The sequence below is a fragment of the Bidens hawaiensis genome, unplaced genomic scaffold (genome assembly GCF_021521415.1).
Source record: "Bidens hawaiensis isolate Kalapana, Puna unplaced genomic scaffold, B.hawaiensis_p1.1 tig00001521_1, whole genome shotgun sequence".
NCBI classification, from domain to species: Eukaryota; Viridiplantae; Streptophyta; class Magnoliopsida; order Asterales; family Asteraceae; genus Bidens; species Bidens hawaiensis.
Genome location: NW_027491087.1, coordinates 315,780 through 332,111, shown reverse-complemented (window position 1 = coordinate 332,111; position 16,332 = coordinate 315,780). Strand labels below are relative to the sequence as shown.

Genomic DNA, 16,332 nt, shown 5'->3' with positions numbered 1-16,332 from the left:
GTGGTTCCTTTGGTATTTTCTATATATAAATTCACTATTATTTCGAAACTCGGGTGGTTCCGGGGAACCACCCATTAACACCGTAGATCCGCCCCTGACTGAGGTGTTGCAGGCCTTCGGAAAGTGACTCCAACTCCATAAAACCAATTATACTTAGATAAGTCAGAGATGGTGGAAGAAGAAAATATGATGTAATAGCATCGCTATCTTCTACCCTCGCAAATGAAACCGCTTCTGAATTTTGTAAGGAGAGTTGAACAAGCGAGGTTGGAGAATTTTGCAGCCTTCTGATACAGGCTTCTTTAAGCCTCCAAGTCTTAGCCGGCATAAATTAGGAGGCCACAAACCACAAGGAAAACCATAATCCATACTTGGACAGTCATATAAACACAATTCTTCCAAAGATGTGAGACTTCCTAAATGCTCATAAGGAAATGACTTCATATTCTTGCAGACGCTGATCTCAATATTTCTCAAGCAAAGTAATGGAAGAAAACCATAACCTTGATCGGGAATGGATTCTATGTTATCACACCCATGAATTTTCAATGTGATGAGGTGAACTAAGCTACCTTCTGGAAACCACCTCAAAAATTCGACATTCTTGCAATGCCGAGAGATTCAAGTGATGACAAGTGGTTTTTAAAAAGCCAGCTGATCTGCAGATTATCGCACGCCAATATATAAAGCTTGATCAAAGTGGACGGGAGGTTGTGCATTGTTGGGAAAGACAAGGATGTAACCGAAGGGCAATTGTACATTTCCAACTTCTCAATGCTATTTGGACAGTTGTAGCTCTCTAGTCTTGGACAACCCTCAATTTCCACTTCTCTAATATATTCCATGTTATCTTTCAAATGCACATCTTTCTCTCCCAATGATACCAAATTTTCACACCCTCTTATTACCAACTTCTGTAAATTCACAAGAATGTTGCACGCCTCGATTTCAGATTCCCACAAATACATGAGTTCGTCAAATTCTAAAATGTCTAGTTGTACAACGGCCCCAAGATACTTCAAAACTTCTCCATGTAGCATAGTAAGTCCTTTAATATTCTCCATTGTCAACCTAAGTATTGATGAAGACGCACACACCGTGCTTCTTAACACCGCTACAGAACATTGTTCTAAATGTAAAACCTGAAGTGATGGTATTAGGTCAATTATCACAACATCTAGCTTGGGACAATTTATTATAGATATATCACGGAGACAAGGAAATGCTCTAATTTTATTAGCACAACTTGTTGACCATTCCTCCAAGCCTTTCATATTTCTAAGTCCCAAAACTTCAAGTGATGGAAATGCAGTACCACTACAAGAGTTGCTAGGTCCAAGAAACTCGAAGCCCACTCTTTTTAACTCATTCATGCTTTTAACAAACAACTTTTGAAGTGATGGCAAATGTCCAAGTGTTGGTAAACACGTACATCTTCTACAGCCACATAACATAAGTTGGGTTAAACTAACAAATAAGGGATCCCCAACCCATCTAGGAAACTTTTTTCCCTTGTAGTACACAATCTTGAGGCTTGTCAACTTTTTGAAAGGCCTTAAGCCTTCAAGTACTTCATATTCAGTTATTTCATTCCGTGAACCATCAAAGGCATCACTCCATTCCATCCGCAAATCACAAACTCCCTTATTTTGTTGTAAGTTTGCCTCCTTTGCGTGTACTGCGTATTTCACGTTATGCAACCCTCAATGGAAAGTTGACCTTGTAAATTTAACAGGCCCTTGAGATCAGATATTCTGAATTCACCAGCTCCTCCAATAATGACTCTTGATAGAGTTTGTAGACCCGTTAACCTACTCATTCCTAGCGGTATCTTGTTCAATTTTGGAGTATCAGTGATGTCAAGATGTCGTAGGTTTATTAACTTTATGGTACTATTTGGAAAGCTAGATAACATAAGACAATCGGACACCAATAGGCTCTGTAAATTATGAAGCTCGCCAACTTGTTCGGGTAAATGTGTGATCTTGGTGTTCGAAAAATTGAGGTACCGCATATGCTTAAGACTACCAATGGACTGTGGCACCTCAGTGATATTATAAATAGCTAAGCTTAACACCCTTAATAATTCCAGTTGGGGAAGTAGTTTTATGAATACCTTATTTGATAATAAGAACTTTTGCCAAGCATCTAACCGTGCAACAAGCATAGCTATGAAAGTTTGTAAGCGTCTAAGCTTTTTTAATGCATTGAAGCTTCTATATGCACCGTATTGTTCTCGAATAAATGAAAGGTGGTGGAGCTTCTCTAAAGCATCATTCCTACAATGAATATCCATTTTGTCACCCAACTTAAGAAAGAACTCTCCTGCAACACTCATCGCCAGGTCATTTATTAGATCGTGCATTATATATCGTGATTTATCTTGGGTTGATTGCTGAAAAAAAAGACCTCGACACTAGCCCTTCAAAACACTCGCGACCAAAACTTTCCATTGACTTTTTGTCAATTGATTGATACAAAAGCCCTTCAACCATCCACAAGAGGACCAGTTCATCTTTATCAAACATGTAATCCTTGGGAAATAAAGAACAATATGCAAACATATGTTTCAACTGCGGTGGGAGATCATAGTAACTCAACCTTAAAGCCGGAAAAATCTTACTTCCATCATGTGAATTCCATAACTCACTATTCAACAATATCTCCCATCTTCATCATTTGATTTTGTTCTTAATACCCTCCCTAGTGTTCTCAAAGCCAAAGGCACTCCACCACATTTCTTGACAATACCTTCACTGTGCAATTTAATTGTTGGGTGTGAGTCAAATTTCTGTTTACCTAATGCATGCTGAGCAAACAAAGACAAAGCTTCTTCATTTGACAAAAGTTCTAGAGGCTAAATTATTACAGAGTCCATCACCGATGCAACCATGGTCTCCCGTGTTGTCACAAAAATTTTACTTCCAGGAGCCACAACGTTAAAAGGACGTTGAAGAAGTTCCAACTCACTATAATCTTCATTCCAGACATCGTCTAGAATGAGTAGGAACCTTTTCTTCGAAAGTTTTTCCGCAAGGGTCACTTGAAGCTGATTTAGAGTTTCAAATTTTCTATCATCCCCACCAACATCCTTAAAAATAGGCTTGCTAATTGTAAATATTCGAACTCATCCGAAACACAAACCCATGACATGAGTTCAAAGTGATCATTCACATCCTTATGGGTGTATAAAAGCTGGGTAAGAGTGGTTTTACCAATGCCACCCATACCAACTATGGACATGACACTAATGTTCCGATCGCATGATTCTTTTCCCAACAACTTTCCTAACAATTCTTCTTTATCATCTTCCCGACCTATAATTCCAGATTCATCAACAAGTAAAGTTTCCTCCAACCGTCTACTAGCTCTATTTGACCTTTCAACATTATCATTCAAGCCCAAAAGATTTTTCTCCTCGACGAGATGACGTAATTTGGTTGTAATCCCATCTAGCTTAAAACTCATCTTACGGCCATACTTTAGAGCATGAAATTTGGATGGAATGAACTTTACTACCTTACTCGTGTTGCTGCTGGTGGTGGAATAAGATTCTTCGTACAGCTGGTGCCTCATAACCTCAGTAGCCAAATCATCGAGTACGTCATCTATTTCATAAGCCAAATGATGGAGCTTATTCAACCATAATTGAACTTAAACGAATGTGTAATTCTCATTGATTCTTCCCAACTCAATACAATGAATATATATACAAACTATATCCCATATTTTAGGGATAGATCTCCAACTAAATACAACATCAACATAAATTTATAATTCAAATAATATTCAAACAATTCGTTATCTATTACTCCCCCGCAGTCGAAGCTGGAGGAGGACGAATGCTAAGACTGGAGCGGAAGTCTTCAAATAAAATCTTGGGAAGGCCTTTCGTAAAAATGTCTGCCACTTGAAAACGAGTGGGCATGTGGACGATGCGGACATTTCCCCAACGGACTTGCTCACGGACAAAGTGAATGTCGAGTTCAATATGTTTGTCACAATACACGAGTGTAGCAACCATGAGAGGTCGCCGTAGTTCCAGGAGCAAGTTGCGTAACCAGCAAATTTCTGAGACCACATTCGCAACGCCTCGGTATTCAGCTTCTGCGCTTGATCGAGATACGGTAGATTGTCGTTTGGATGACCAAGTAAGTAGATTATCTCCAAAATAGACACAGTACCCGGATATTGAGCGACGCGTGTCCGGACAGCCCGCCCAGTCTGCGTCGGTATATGCATGAAGCGATGATGCCCATGTCAAACCCAAAGTGAGACCGTATGATAGTGTGCCTTTGATGTAACGTAAAACACGTAACAAAGCATGCCAGTGGGATATTTTCGGCGCATGCATGTGTATGCATAATTGTTGAACCGCATACGATATATCCGGTCGTGTAAAATTCAAGTATTGAAGCGCTCCGGCTAAGCTCCGATATAGTGACGGATCTTTAAAGTCGATTCCGTCATGAGTGCTGAGTTTTAGCTTTGTGTCGACTGGTGTAGGTACCGATTTATAATCTGACATTCCCGCTCGATCTAGGATATCTCCTATGTAAGTTTGTTGAGACAAAAATAGGTTATTCTCGGTTCGTTTAACGGATACGCCCAAAAAATAGCTTAGTTCCCCGAGATCTTTCATTGCAAACTCGGCAGCCAACTTTGCCATGATGTGAGTACAAAGGGCGTCGGAAGAGGCGGTGAGGATTATGTCATCAACGTATATGAGGAGATACGTCGTGTCGTTACCGTGATAATAGACGAACAGAGAATTGTCACACCGACTTTGAACAAATCCCATAGTGGTAACGAAGTCCGTAAACCATTGGTACCATGCTCGTGGAGCTTGTTTGAGAACGTACAATGATTTCTTTAAGCGACAGACGTGGTCCGGATAATCTTGATTGCGGAACCCCATCGATTGATACATGTAAACAATCTCGTGTAATTTCCCGTGTAGGAATGCGTTGGTCACATCAAGTTGATGAATGGACCATGATTGAGTGAGTGCCAACTATAGGACGGTTCGTATTGTGGCCGGTTTAACAACCGGGCTAAAAGTTTCTCCGCAATCTACTCCCAATTGTTGGTTTCTTCCGTCACAAACCAACCTAGCTATATATCTTTCGAGTGAACCGTCAGCCTTAAACTTGTGGCGAAAGAGCCACATGCTCCGGATAATGTTCATGTCCGGAGTTCGTGGAACTAAATCCCACGTCTGGTTTTCAATAAGGGCACTAAACTCGACATTCATAGCTTGGCGCCATTCGGGTGAGGACAAGGCAATACTGGACTACGAGGAATAGGGATGGGAGAAGAAGTGGTGAGATTGAAAATTTGTCTTGGTTTGATAATGCCATCCATTGATCTAGTCCGTATGGTGCGTTGAGACGGAGCCGGTTCCGGAGGAACTGGATCTGGACGGGATTGTTGGGGGATGGCAACGGGGACGGGTGATGTCCGATTAGCGGAAGGCATCGAAACTGGATGGGTAGGGGGTTTTGGTCTTCGGGAGTAGGTGTGGATAATGGGTGGTGTTGGATGGACTGAGTTAACTGATGTGGAGGGGGTGTGTTGGGCCATGGTGTGCTAGGCAGGGGAGGCCAAAGGTGGAAAGGGTGTGTTTGTGGGATTATGGCTGATATGTGGCCAAAGGGTAGGGTGTAGGGTTTCGGTTAGGAAGCGATAGTCTTGTTTGGAGGGTTGGTTAAGGGATTTAAATGGGAAAGTAGTCTCGTCAAATTGAACGTGACGACAAATGATGACTTTGTGGGTGGTGAGGTCTAGGCATTTGTACCCGCGATGTTGGTTGGGGTACCCGAGAAAAACGCACGGTTTGGACCGTGCTTGGAGTTTATGAATCGTGTTATAAGGAATGAGAGGGTAGCAAAGGCATCCGAACACTCGAAGATGTTCATAGGATGGATAACGGTGATAAAGGAGTTGGGTCGGTGTAAGGTTGTTTCGTGTTTTGGATGGGAGGATATTTATTAGGTATGTAGCAACTTCAAGTGCATGGTGCCAGAAGTTGTTAGGAAGATTGGAGTGAGCTAAGAGAGTGCGAATGATATTATTAATCGAGTGGATTTTGCGTTCCTCTTTACCGTTTTGGGAGGAAGTGTATGGGCAAGAAAACCGGAGCATCATGCCGTTTTGTTTGCAAAATGTGTGAAACGAGTTATTAGCGTATTCTTTACCGTTATCGCATTGAAACTGTTTGATTTTGCGTTCAAACTTAGTTTCGATTAAATTAGAAAATTGTTTAAAAATAGAGAAAACTTGAGATTTGTGGCTAAGTGGGTAGGTCCAGAGAAAATTGGTGTAATCATCGACAAATAAAATATAAAACCGATGTCCACCGGTGCTAATAATGGGAGAAGTCCACAAGTCACTATGTATTAAATCAAATGGTAAAAAAGTAGAAGTAATGGAATTAAGAAAAGGTAGTCTAACACTTTTACCAAACACACATGACTGACAAAGTTTCGAATCAATCTTATTACATTTAATAAAATCAAACTTCCTAAGGAACTTTAACGACTCTGGACCCGGGTGACCCAACCGTTGGTGCCACACGTCTTGAGAAATAGCTGCAAAAGAATAAGGGTGGCGAATTTTTGAGAGGACCTGTGGTGTGAGCGGGTAGAGATCTCCGGAGCTATTTTTGCGAAGGATGCGCGCCTTGATCTTGAGATCCTTCACAAGAAAACCATACGGGTCAAATTTAATCGAAATTTGATTATCAGTTGTTAAGCGACGAACCGATAAAAGGTTTTTGATTATGTGAGGTGCTAATAAGACGTTATTTAGTTTAAGTGGGGGAAATGGCGGGGGTAGGGTTTGATTGCCTTGCCCGGTTACCGGGATGGTATTACCGTCGCCAACTATATTGTTTCGTGAATTGCCAGTATTAAAAAAAGACGTAAAATTACCTGGATGGTTTGTCATGTGGTTCGAAGCGCCCGTATCCATAAACCAGGGTTGTTCCGGAGGGTAGAGAGACATGGTGTGAAGAGCCTGGTCGATGTCGGTAGGCGTGTATCCCATGCTGTATGCCTGTGCCGGTTTCGGTCCCAAAATACCTTGACCCGAAGGTGGTGCCGCTGGTCGGGTTGAGGTCGGGTACGGACACGGTGGTGTTGATGCCCACTGTTGCCATTGTGAGTTCCCCGGAAAATTATTTTGCCAATACCCGAGGAATGGAGCCCACGGGGTGACTGGTTGCTGTGTAAACGAAGACCCTCTTCCGCGTCCAGAACTGCCGCGGCCGCGACCGCGTCCGCGACCCCGTCCTCGATTTCGGCCTTGATCAAATCTGCTGGTGTTGTGAGAACCGTCAGTTAATGACGGGTCTGATTTCGCGGCGAGTGCGTGATCAGCCACGTGTGCGGAGTGAAGGGCTAGGGCGGCTTTTTCGGCTTCTTCACGGCACAGACTAGAACGGACGGAATTGAAATTCGGTAATGGATTTGTGTTGCGTAGGATCGCTGCAATGGTTGCATACTGCTCGGTGAGGCCGCTGAGAACCTTGAGAACCAGTTGTGTCTGTGTGAGGGGGACATCAACGTTTGCAAGTTGATCGGTGAGAACTTTAATCTCCTGGCAATACGCAGCCATGTCCTTGAACGAGTCAAGACGAGTATTGGTGAGTTTGGATTGAAGGTGTAGAGTTCGCGAGCTTTTATTATCTTGAAACAAATTTTCCAAGGCGATCCAAGCATCGTAGGCGGTAGTATTCTTTTTCATGATTGTTTGTATTAGATCGACCGAAATCGTACCGTAGATCCACTGGAGTACGATCGCATCGATCCTTTCCAGGATTCTTCTGGTGGTGGAGGGGCTGTGGATTTGTCTTTGTCTGTTGAAACGGGTGCCGACGTAGAGGATGATCCTTCGCGGCGGGGTTGGAGGTAATCGTCAACGAGGTAAGCCATGCAATGAATACGGAAGAGCTCGGACCACGTGTTGTACTGAGCACTCTCGTTGTCAAGAATTATTGGGATGAAAGTCTTGATATTCGAGACGGTTATTGCGGGATGAATTTTACCGTCCATGGTTGAGAAGTAAGAGAGGGGATCGGAAAGAGAATGGAGACCGACAAGATGATGTCAGCTAGGGTTGGGAAGAATTTTGGCTCGATACCATAAAGGAATGTGTAATTCTCATTGATTCTTCCCAACTCAATACAATGAATATATATACAAACTATATCCCATATTTTAGGGATAGATCTCCAACTAAATGCAAGATCAACATAAATTTATAATTCAAATAATATTCAAATAATTCGTTATCTATTAGAACTGACGTGTCTGTAACATGCTTTTGACCCGCATCCACAAGTACAGCTCGGATCAGGGTCAAGTTGTTTCTCAATTTCTCGAGCTCTGAATAGATTCCTCCATATCTAGTCAGCCTGATCAAGTCACCAGATGCTAACTTCTCAAACAACACGGTGAGGAATGCTCCTATTAATACTTCACCAATAGCCATTGGAATTTGTAATGTAAAGATTGTTTGTTTCTTTGTAGATTTTTGTCGTTTTGATTTCAGATTGGAAATGTTTGGAACATAGTAAACTGCCAGTCTTTTTCAGAAGGTCACAATTATAATGGATAAGACTCCATGTCCATCTATTGCAAATATTAATTATGTAGGCCAATTTCACATATTTTTCTCACACATTTTTTCTTCCTTTCTATGTTTATATCTTAATATTATACAAATATATAAACTCCCATGTTAATTTTATTAAAGTTGCCCTCCATTGCAAATAGAATATTCTACTAGAGTTACACGTTTTTTTTCTGTTTTTTTTCCGGAACGACGCTGGTCAACATCATGTTTACCCGAAACCATTTGGATAAAATTCACTGATTTAGGTGCGTTATCACTAAGTCATCTTGTGATGGTCAGTTACATGAGCCTTTACTTAAAACTGCATGCCGACTTTTCTTACAGCTTACAGTCAATATTCTTGTTTCGTACAGAACATGAGCCTTTACTGGAGATTGAGGTGAACGATCCGGCTTTGCTAGCTGGTAATTGGTCTCAACTTTGTGCAACTTGTAAGATAATGTTACAGTTACACTTGTCAAATATATTTTTTCTATTAGCAGGTTTCTAACATCGTGTTTTTTCAATAATTGGTCTATATTAATCTGTTTGGGTTAGAATTTGGTAATGTTAATGGGTTACTGGTCAAAATTTGTTATTGTGTGCATTCATGTTAACGGGTCAAAATGACAAACATTAACGTGATAAAGTTCAACCCAAATTCAAGAAAGGGCAAGCAAAGCGTGTGATCTTGATCACAGTTGAGATACCATTCACTGTATGCTGAAATTGATCATGCAAGTTTTGAATTCGTCCAATGGATGTATTAATTACTGTATGTGGATCGATGGTGATTGATTAAGGACATTAAGGTCATTGTTGGGAACGTTGACGCCCAAAAAGCCATAAAGGCATGCCAAAACTATAAATCTTGGGAAGCTACCACTTCGAGCATAATCATCGGGTACTCGTGGTCACCTCTCATAGGCAATTCTTTCGAGCTCAACGTGTATATTTAGTCAGTACTACCAACCATTCCAAGACACTCATTTTTACTTTCATGTGTGTCATACAAAAGATGAATGTCTGCTGAGGTCGGCCATCGCAAAAATTCTTTTTTCATACAACTGAGTACCACCTTCACAAAAGTATTGTACACTTTTACGTGAAACTCTTTCAGACATACTCAAGTATTCATCATAAGCCATCCGGAGCATTCTTGTTGTTGATGTATCGTCTATGCGCACTTCTACAATCAGGGCCGGCTCAAGCCTCTCGGAGGCCTAAAGCGAATTCGGGAGTTGAGGCCTTTTTTCATATAAAAATTGTAAATGAATGACAATTTCTTTATACTTGCGAACATTATACCACAACATAATAAATGTGATGGTTCTCATAATTTCCCATGTTTCTTACTATATATCTTACTGTAATTTTATTTACATATTACATATTTGTAGACTAGTGCAACTAAATTTTCTAACAGTATGTAGAAAAAAAGATTTAGGCAAATGACATATTAGATTATTAGTCAAACTTGGAGGCCTTGGAACATGGGAGGCCCAAAGCCAATGTCTCACTTGGCTGACCCTAAGGCCAGGCCTGTCTACAATGACGTGAAACTTGTTTACGTCTAGCTTAATATCCTGTTTAAAAACGTACAAAGTTCGCCTCCATGAACATCCTTCTTCTAATTATTTGTAGGAACAGTTATATAGACATGTAAAACCTTCTTCTAAACATCCTATCACTGTATGGTGGATTCTCAGCGAAATAATTGTGTATGAGATGTTGTGTCATGATCTCTAGGTACAAGAACTCTTGATTGTGACGTTTCTTGAACTTCAAGTAATCATGTAGCCCAACTTTGATTAAAAAGTCATCAAACAGTATCTATGATTTAAGTTTATAATTTCACAGTAAAGCCCGACTCTTTTGAAGAGGGACGGCTCGAAGGGAGTAAAATAAAAGCGACTTAAGACTCTAGATCCAAATACAAACGTCTTAAAGACTTTAGGTCCAACTAAAAATCCAACGGGGAAATTACGTTCGAAGAAAATAAGTTGCACAATTGTTTTTTCTAGTGTTCTTAGTATTGAATGAAAAGGAAACTATAGTTTTTAATTCAAGAGAAATATAAATCATAAACCAGAGACCCAAGTGGAATCGAACCACCATTCTCCCATCAGTCTTATGGGCACTCTTTACCAAATGAGCTTATGGATCTATAATTAACGGTTTAACGTTTTAGCATTTTTAAGTACTATGCTCTTTATTAAGACTGCTACAACACATGCAAGCTTGAAATGAACCCATAGCGATCATAATTTTACCACTATTTTGGACGGAAGCATTGAGACTTGTTTTAAGGAATTCAAAGGCTCGTCAATTCTAGTCTAGTAAAAGCAACAAAATAATACCATGTGTTTCTAGGCCGAGATCTTTTTTGTGAGCCTAACTAGGAAAATAAAATTGGGGCCTATAAGAAAACATGCTGTCAAGCCTACAGATAATCATCAGAACCCTAAACGGATACATCTAACATAAACCTGAACATATTACCAACGAACTAAGATGTACAAGTTAGAATATTACTCAACAACTGATACCAGCCAAGTCAAAATCAAGTACCGTATATATACAAATACAAGGACCAAAAACAGCTCATGTGCAAACCAAATGCTATGACTAGAAATAGCACATGTGCAAACCGAATGCTATATTGACCTGGTAAGTTCGATTTTGGCGCGAAACGGCCATTGAAGATACAGAGAATACAGAAAAAAGAACCCTGAACCTGAAAATGTTGGAAAAGAAATACTTGTATTCACAACAAATTCAGTTCCAGTACCTTCAGCACTTTCAATGGTCGGTTGTCATACCAAAACCGAACAAACCTAATCAATACAACATTAAGCTTCATAACTGGGCCTCTTTTCGACCTCACCCGTAATCCATAATAGGCATCTCTTAAAACATTCAAGAGAGTTTTTGACCTTCCGACGCCAGAAAATGAAACTCATGACTGATTAATTGGAAACAATACAAAAGAGACAGCAAGAATTCAGAGAAAAGTTTACCTCCAATCCTTGGCTCATATAATCGTATCTCAAGTTCTTAAATCAAGTGAACTAATAAACAAAAGATCACAATACGGGTAAAAGCCATAATGTTACCTTCACCACCTATTATGAATAGTAGCAATGAGAACAATAAATAATGTGGACAAAACACTGACTGTTCAGCCCATGACCGCAATGCTTCTATGTAGATGGCAATGTACACACAAGGTTTCTAGGCAACCAAGGCTTTAGCTTTAGATTAACAAGATTTGGTACCGATTCTCCTCCAGCACGCATTTTTCCCCATCTTGCTATTTATAAAACCTTGCCTTCAGCCTCACACATTAAGAACAAGAAACTGCATTTTTCTTGCTTCCAATTTATTATGATCCCAATCTTAGATAAAACAGGGCACCCGGTAATCACAAAGAATAATTAAAGCAATAGCTTTATTATGGTAAATCCTAAAGGGCCGCCCATGTTCCCAACTTACGTATGACTTCGTAGGTGTTGGGGTGAAGTTCAACCACACAGCCACAAACAATTATTTTTAAAACATAACAAAAACAATCTTTTAAATCAAAGGAAAACCATGCTTTAAACCCTAATTTACTGGGAACACCAGACAGGAACCTTCCAGAGTATTTAGGTTTGCAGTAAGTTGCAAATAACTAGTACAAGTTGGAACAATTAAAGTTCAAGATGAATCTCCAAAAAACATTGTAATGTAACTACATATATCGACTACGGAGAACAATATAATTTTGTAAGTTACTAGTACAGCCCTGAAATTGTATCCATAACATTACACAGACGCCTAATAAAAATTAACATTCATTTACCATCAGTAATGCCATCGATAGCTTCATATGAAATCGAATATTCAATATCAATAATAATATCATTTGTTTGGCGACTAAACATAGATGTGTTTCTAAACTTAACGGTTAGTACCAACTATTTGTTAAATATAATCAAGCTTGTCTCTGCAAAAAGTGTATGCAAATAGTTGAGAAGTTGGTTTTTACTTGTACCTTTGTATGATCTCCGGTGTTAATTGGCTGTTATATTTGTGATACTGGATCAGTAATAGTTCGGGTGATATTAAGATGGAGACACATCTCCTCCCATCAAACCACCAAAAACAACCATTTTCATTAACAAGTTTTGACCTGCCGTGCAAGCGCACCTGACATGGCAAAGGCCGGACTCAAAACACATGTACAGCATCACATCGAAGTTGTTGAATATTAACAACCAGTTTCGATTATTCACCTCAGCTTCATTTCTCGTAAATTCATCGTGTCTGCTATTGCAATCGAAAGAAACTTGAAGACCGCATATAATATTATTATTATTAGTATTATCTTCGACTCAATCCACTGTAATCTCCAACATACCTGATGAGCATATTACATCAAAATTAATATTAAACAAGATATGTGACCAACCTAATCAATTTCATAGGCAAAACGTAGAATATGTAAATGAAAGAGTCACAAAAGACGAACAAAATCGTAGAAATGAAGAAAGTCTTGCCAAAAAGGAGAGATGGAACGAACAACACGGAGATGATGAATGTGTGGTGGTTAAAGAGAAGATAAGCATTTGTTAATGAAAATGAAATGATCCAACGGCTGCGATGAAACTAAGTTTGGTAGTATGGACTATGGACGGTTGGGTTTTGTGTTAATCAGCAAACGTAGTTTTTTAGGTTTCCTAGTAATAATCGGTCACGTTTGCTGATTGCAAGCTCATAGACAGTGGATTTTAGATTTCCTACTAATAACACGTGCGATGCTATGTTGGCATGTTGTCGAAAAAATTCAATCATTAATTTGTCACGTCGGTCTCAACCTGGAGAAAAATAGATGAAATAATCTTTAAGTTAACTTCGGATGAAAAATTGTTCTATGTTTAAAAACATTGTTTTGAAAGATTAGTGTAATTTTGCTTAACTTTCGTTGTATATGTTGGTCTCTAGCATCTCACTTTTTGTTTGAAAGAAAATTTCCTTTTCAGATAATAAAGATATAAGGACCACTAGCACAACTTGAAAGTCTCAAACCCTAAATTATATTTTTATCACATGTAAAATTTGAACCTAAAGACTTATATGAAATCTTTAAATTTATCATATCCACGCAATTAATCCTTTTTTTGTCCCATTATTTTACACGCCAGAAACAAGGGTTTGCTTAACGTATCATATTATATATAGAAAAGTATACAAATACAAAGGATCGCTAGCGTACAAAAATTAAATACGTGCGTATTAATAACAACATAAGTTGCAAATCTATTATTTATGTTATGTAATTATTGGGCGTAGCTTATAAATTGTGTTCAATTACTTTACTTAATTCGTAACTATTTTCGTAATTATAACTTTGAGTGGATTTGTGATAATTTAACATTAAATGCCCTTTGTAATTTGTACATTAATTTGCATATCTAAGTAAACGAGCTTTATTTTCCTCTACTAAGTAGAAAAGTATAGTCACCCCCGCTGACCTCACTTCAAGCACCCCCCCCCCCCCCCCCCCTCTTTCACCTTGCTAGTTTTTGTTACACATAAAAATATAACTTTAGCAATTTTAAGCTTTAATCTTTGTTTTATTTGTGGATTATGGTTATGGTTATTATTTAATTCGAAGGTTTAAAATTATAATCAATAGCTAACTAGACGGTATGTATAAAATAATCAGCTCCACCATGAGAATAGAGTTAACGTGTATATTAGGATGAGCAAAATCGGTACCGATTGAGTATCGTCGATGCCGAATTGGCACCAAAGTTTTAAGTTTCGGGATCTGTACGGAGGTAATTCCCGATTTTTTACCCTCAGTACCCTCCCGGTACCGAACCGAATATTTCGATACCAATACCGGTACCAAGAATTTCCAATTTTGAGATAGGTATTTTCGGTACCATGCTCATATATAATATAATGTCAAAATTATTTCTCAAATGAATAATAAAAAAAAACTACACATTTTAGATAAAGTTCTTGAGAATCTTGTAAAACTACTTGATAAATTAATATTGATTACTCACGTAAAATGGTCACTCATAGTCAGATAAATTGAACAAAATATCCATCTCGTTAAGGGTTTTCAAAAAAGTATGTGATAGTTATTACATCAACTGTTCAAAGAACAATATGACAAACTAATAATCATACTTCGATTCACGGATAAATTGATTGTGGCTTAATGGTATAGCACTCACTTTACTAGTGAGAGGCAATGGTACAAATCTCATTACCACCAATTTATAATTTATATGAGAGATATGAGGGATGATCATGACTTGTCATGGTTCGAGTCTTGATCTCACCCGGTTTTACTGGCTCCTCGTTATCATGCCATTTGACGGGCGTAAGGGTCGGGTTTTATCCGGTGAATCCCTCAATCGGTGAACCGCTAGGGGCTTCATCCGTCCGGACTAGTGGCCGGCTCGGGCTATCTTTAGCCAATGGAGGCCGCGTACGGAATACCCGGCGTTAATTGGTCGTTATAAAAAAATAATATACTTCGATTCACGAAAGAAAATTAAAAATGATTTACATTCAAGAGATCCAGGTGGAATTGAACCACCATCCTCCCATAGCCTGGTTAAACGTATAGGCACTCTTTACCAAATGAGCTTATGGATCTATAATTGACATCAAATCACCATGGTATTAAAAAATCATCTTCAGCCTCTATACCAATATTTACCTATTATAACTATAACTAGGAAAGATGGGGTTTCTAAATCTTTCATGAGAGTCATAGAGTCATACTTGCATGGTCAAACCCCAAACTAAAGCCCGCAATTTCACATAGTTCAAGCTTACGAAAGTTTCCTTCATAATCAACATAAATTTTAGTGGATCATTAAATATTTGAAAGTTGGGCAAGCATAAGCGAGGGATATAGGGATATTATATATATATCAACTTTCTTATGCATCACAATTGTACGTGGTACAAAAAAAGATTTTTTTATTTTAATTTTAATTCACTTTTAACCTTACTTTTAATTTTGTACAACTCTGTTACAAAACATTTTTCATTTTTAACCCTAACTACATATTCATCTTTGGCCCTTAATACTTTTTTTTTACAATTTTCCTTTAACACTTCGGTTTGAATTTTGTGAGTTATAACACTGAAACGCCTGTGGTTCAATTGTTTTGTCTAATTTTCCACGTTATATCATGTTTATGATTTTATTCTTTCACTTACCACGCCCTACGCCTGGGTACCACAACACGCGGGTCAAACCGACATATGTCAAGGTCGAATGGTGTGCGCTAACAAAAAAGTGTTACTTTTGTTCAGGCAAACTTGGGTTTTAGTCGAATTGGGACTAGGAACCGGAACCGGTTTTTTAAAACAAGATGAGCCAAGGAAAACCCGAGTTTGGGACTAGAAACCGGAACCGGTTCCTATATTCAAAACCCCCTTTTAAACCGGTTCCAGGCTCGAACCGGTTAGGGAACCGAACCGGTTCTCCCACCCTTGGGCCGGGACGGGTTTTCCTTGGTTCACGCAAAGCGCACGGGTCAATATTCTAGTTATTATATAATTTAAAAAAGTAATTTTAATTTAATATGTTGTGAGTGGAAAGTCTTTAGAGCATGTTTGAGAATAAGTTTGAAAACATCTTATTGGTTTATTTGTTTTTTAAAAAGGCAACAAGTTAAATTTATTTGTTTTTTAAAAAGG

The 16,332-nt window shown here is 38.8% G+C and overlaps 1 protein-coding gene across 1 annotated transcript; it reads right to left on the bottom strand.

Moving 5' to 3' along the window:
* Positions 1-587: 587 nt before the first annotated feature.
* On the bottom strand, positions 588-1,625 carry LOC143583790 (uncharacterized). Its single transcript, XM_077066005.1, has one exon. It carries the CDS (start codon positions 1,623-1,625, stop codon positions 588-590), a length of 1,038 nt encoding a protein of 345 aa, XP_076922120.1.
* Positions 1,626-16,332: the final 14,707 nt, after the last annotated feature.

Excerpts from the sequence above, each read along its gene's own strand:
- LOC143583790 (XM_077066005.1), bottom strand. The coding sequence starts at position 1,625 with ATGGAATGGAGTGATGCCTTTGATGGTTCACGGAATGAAATAACTGAA.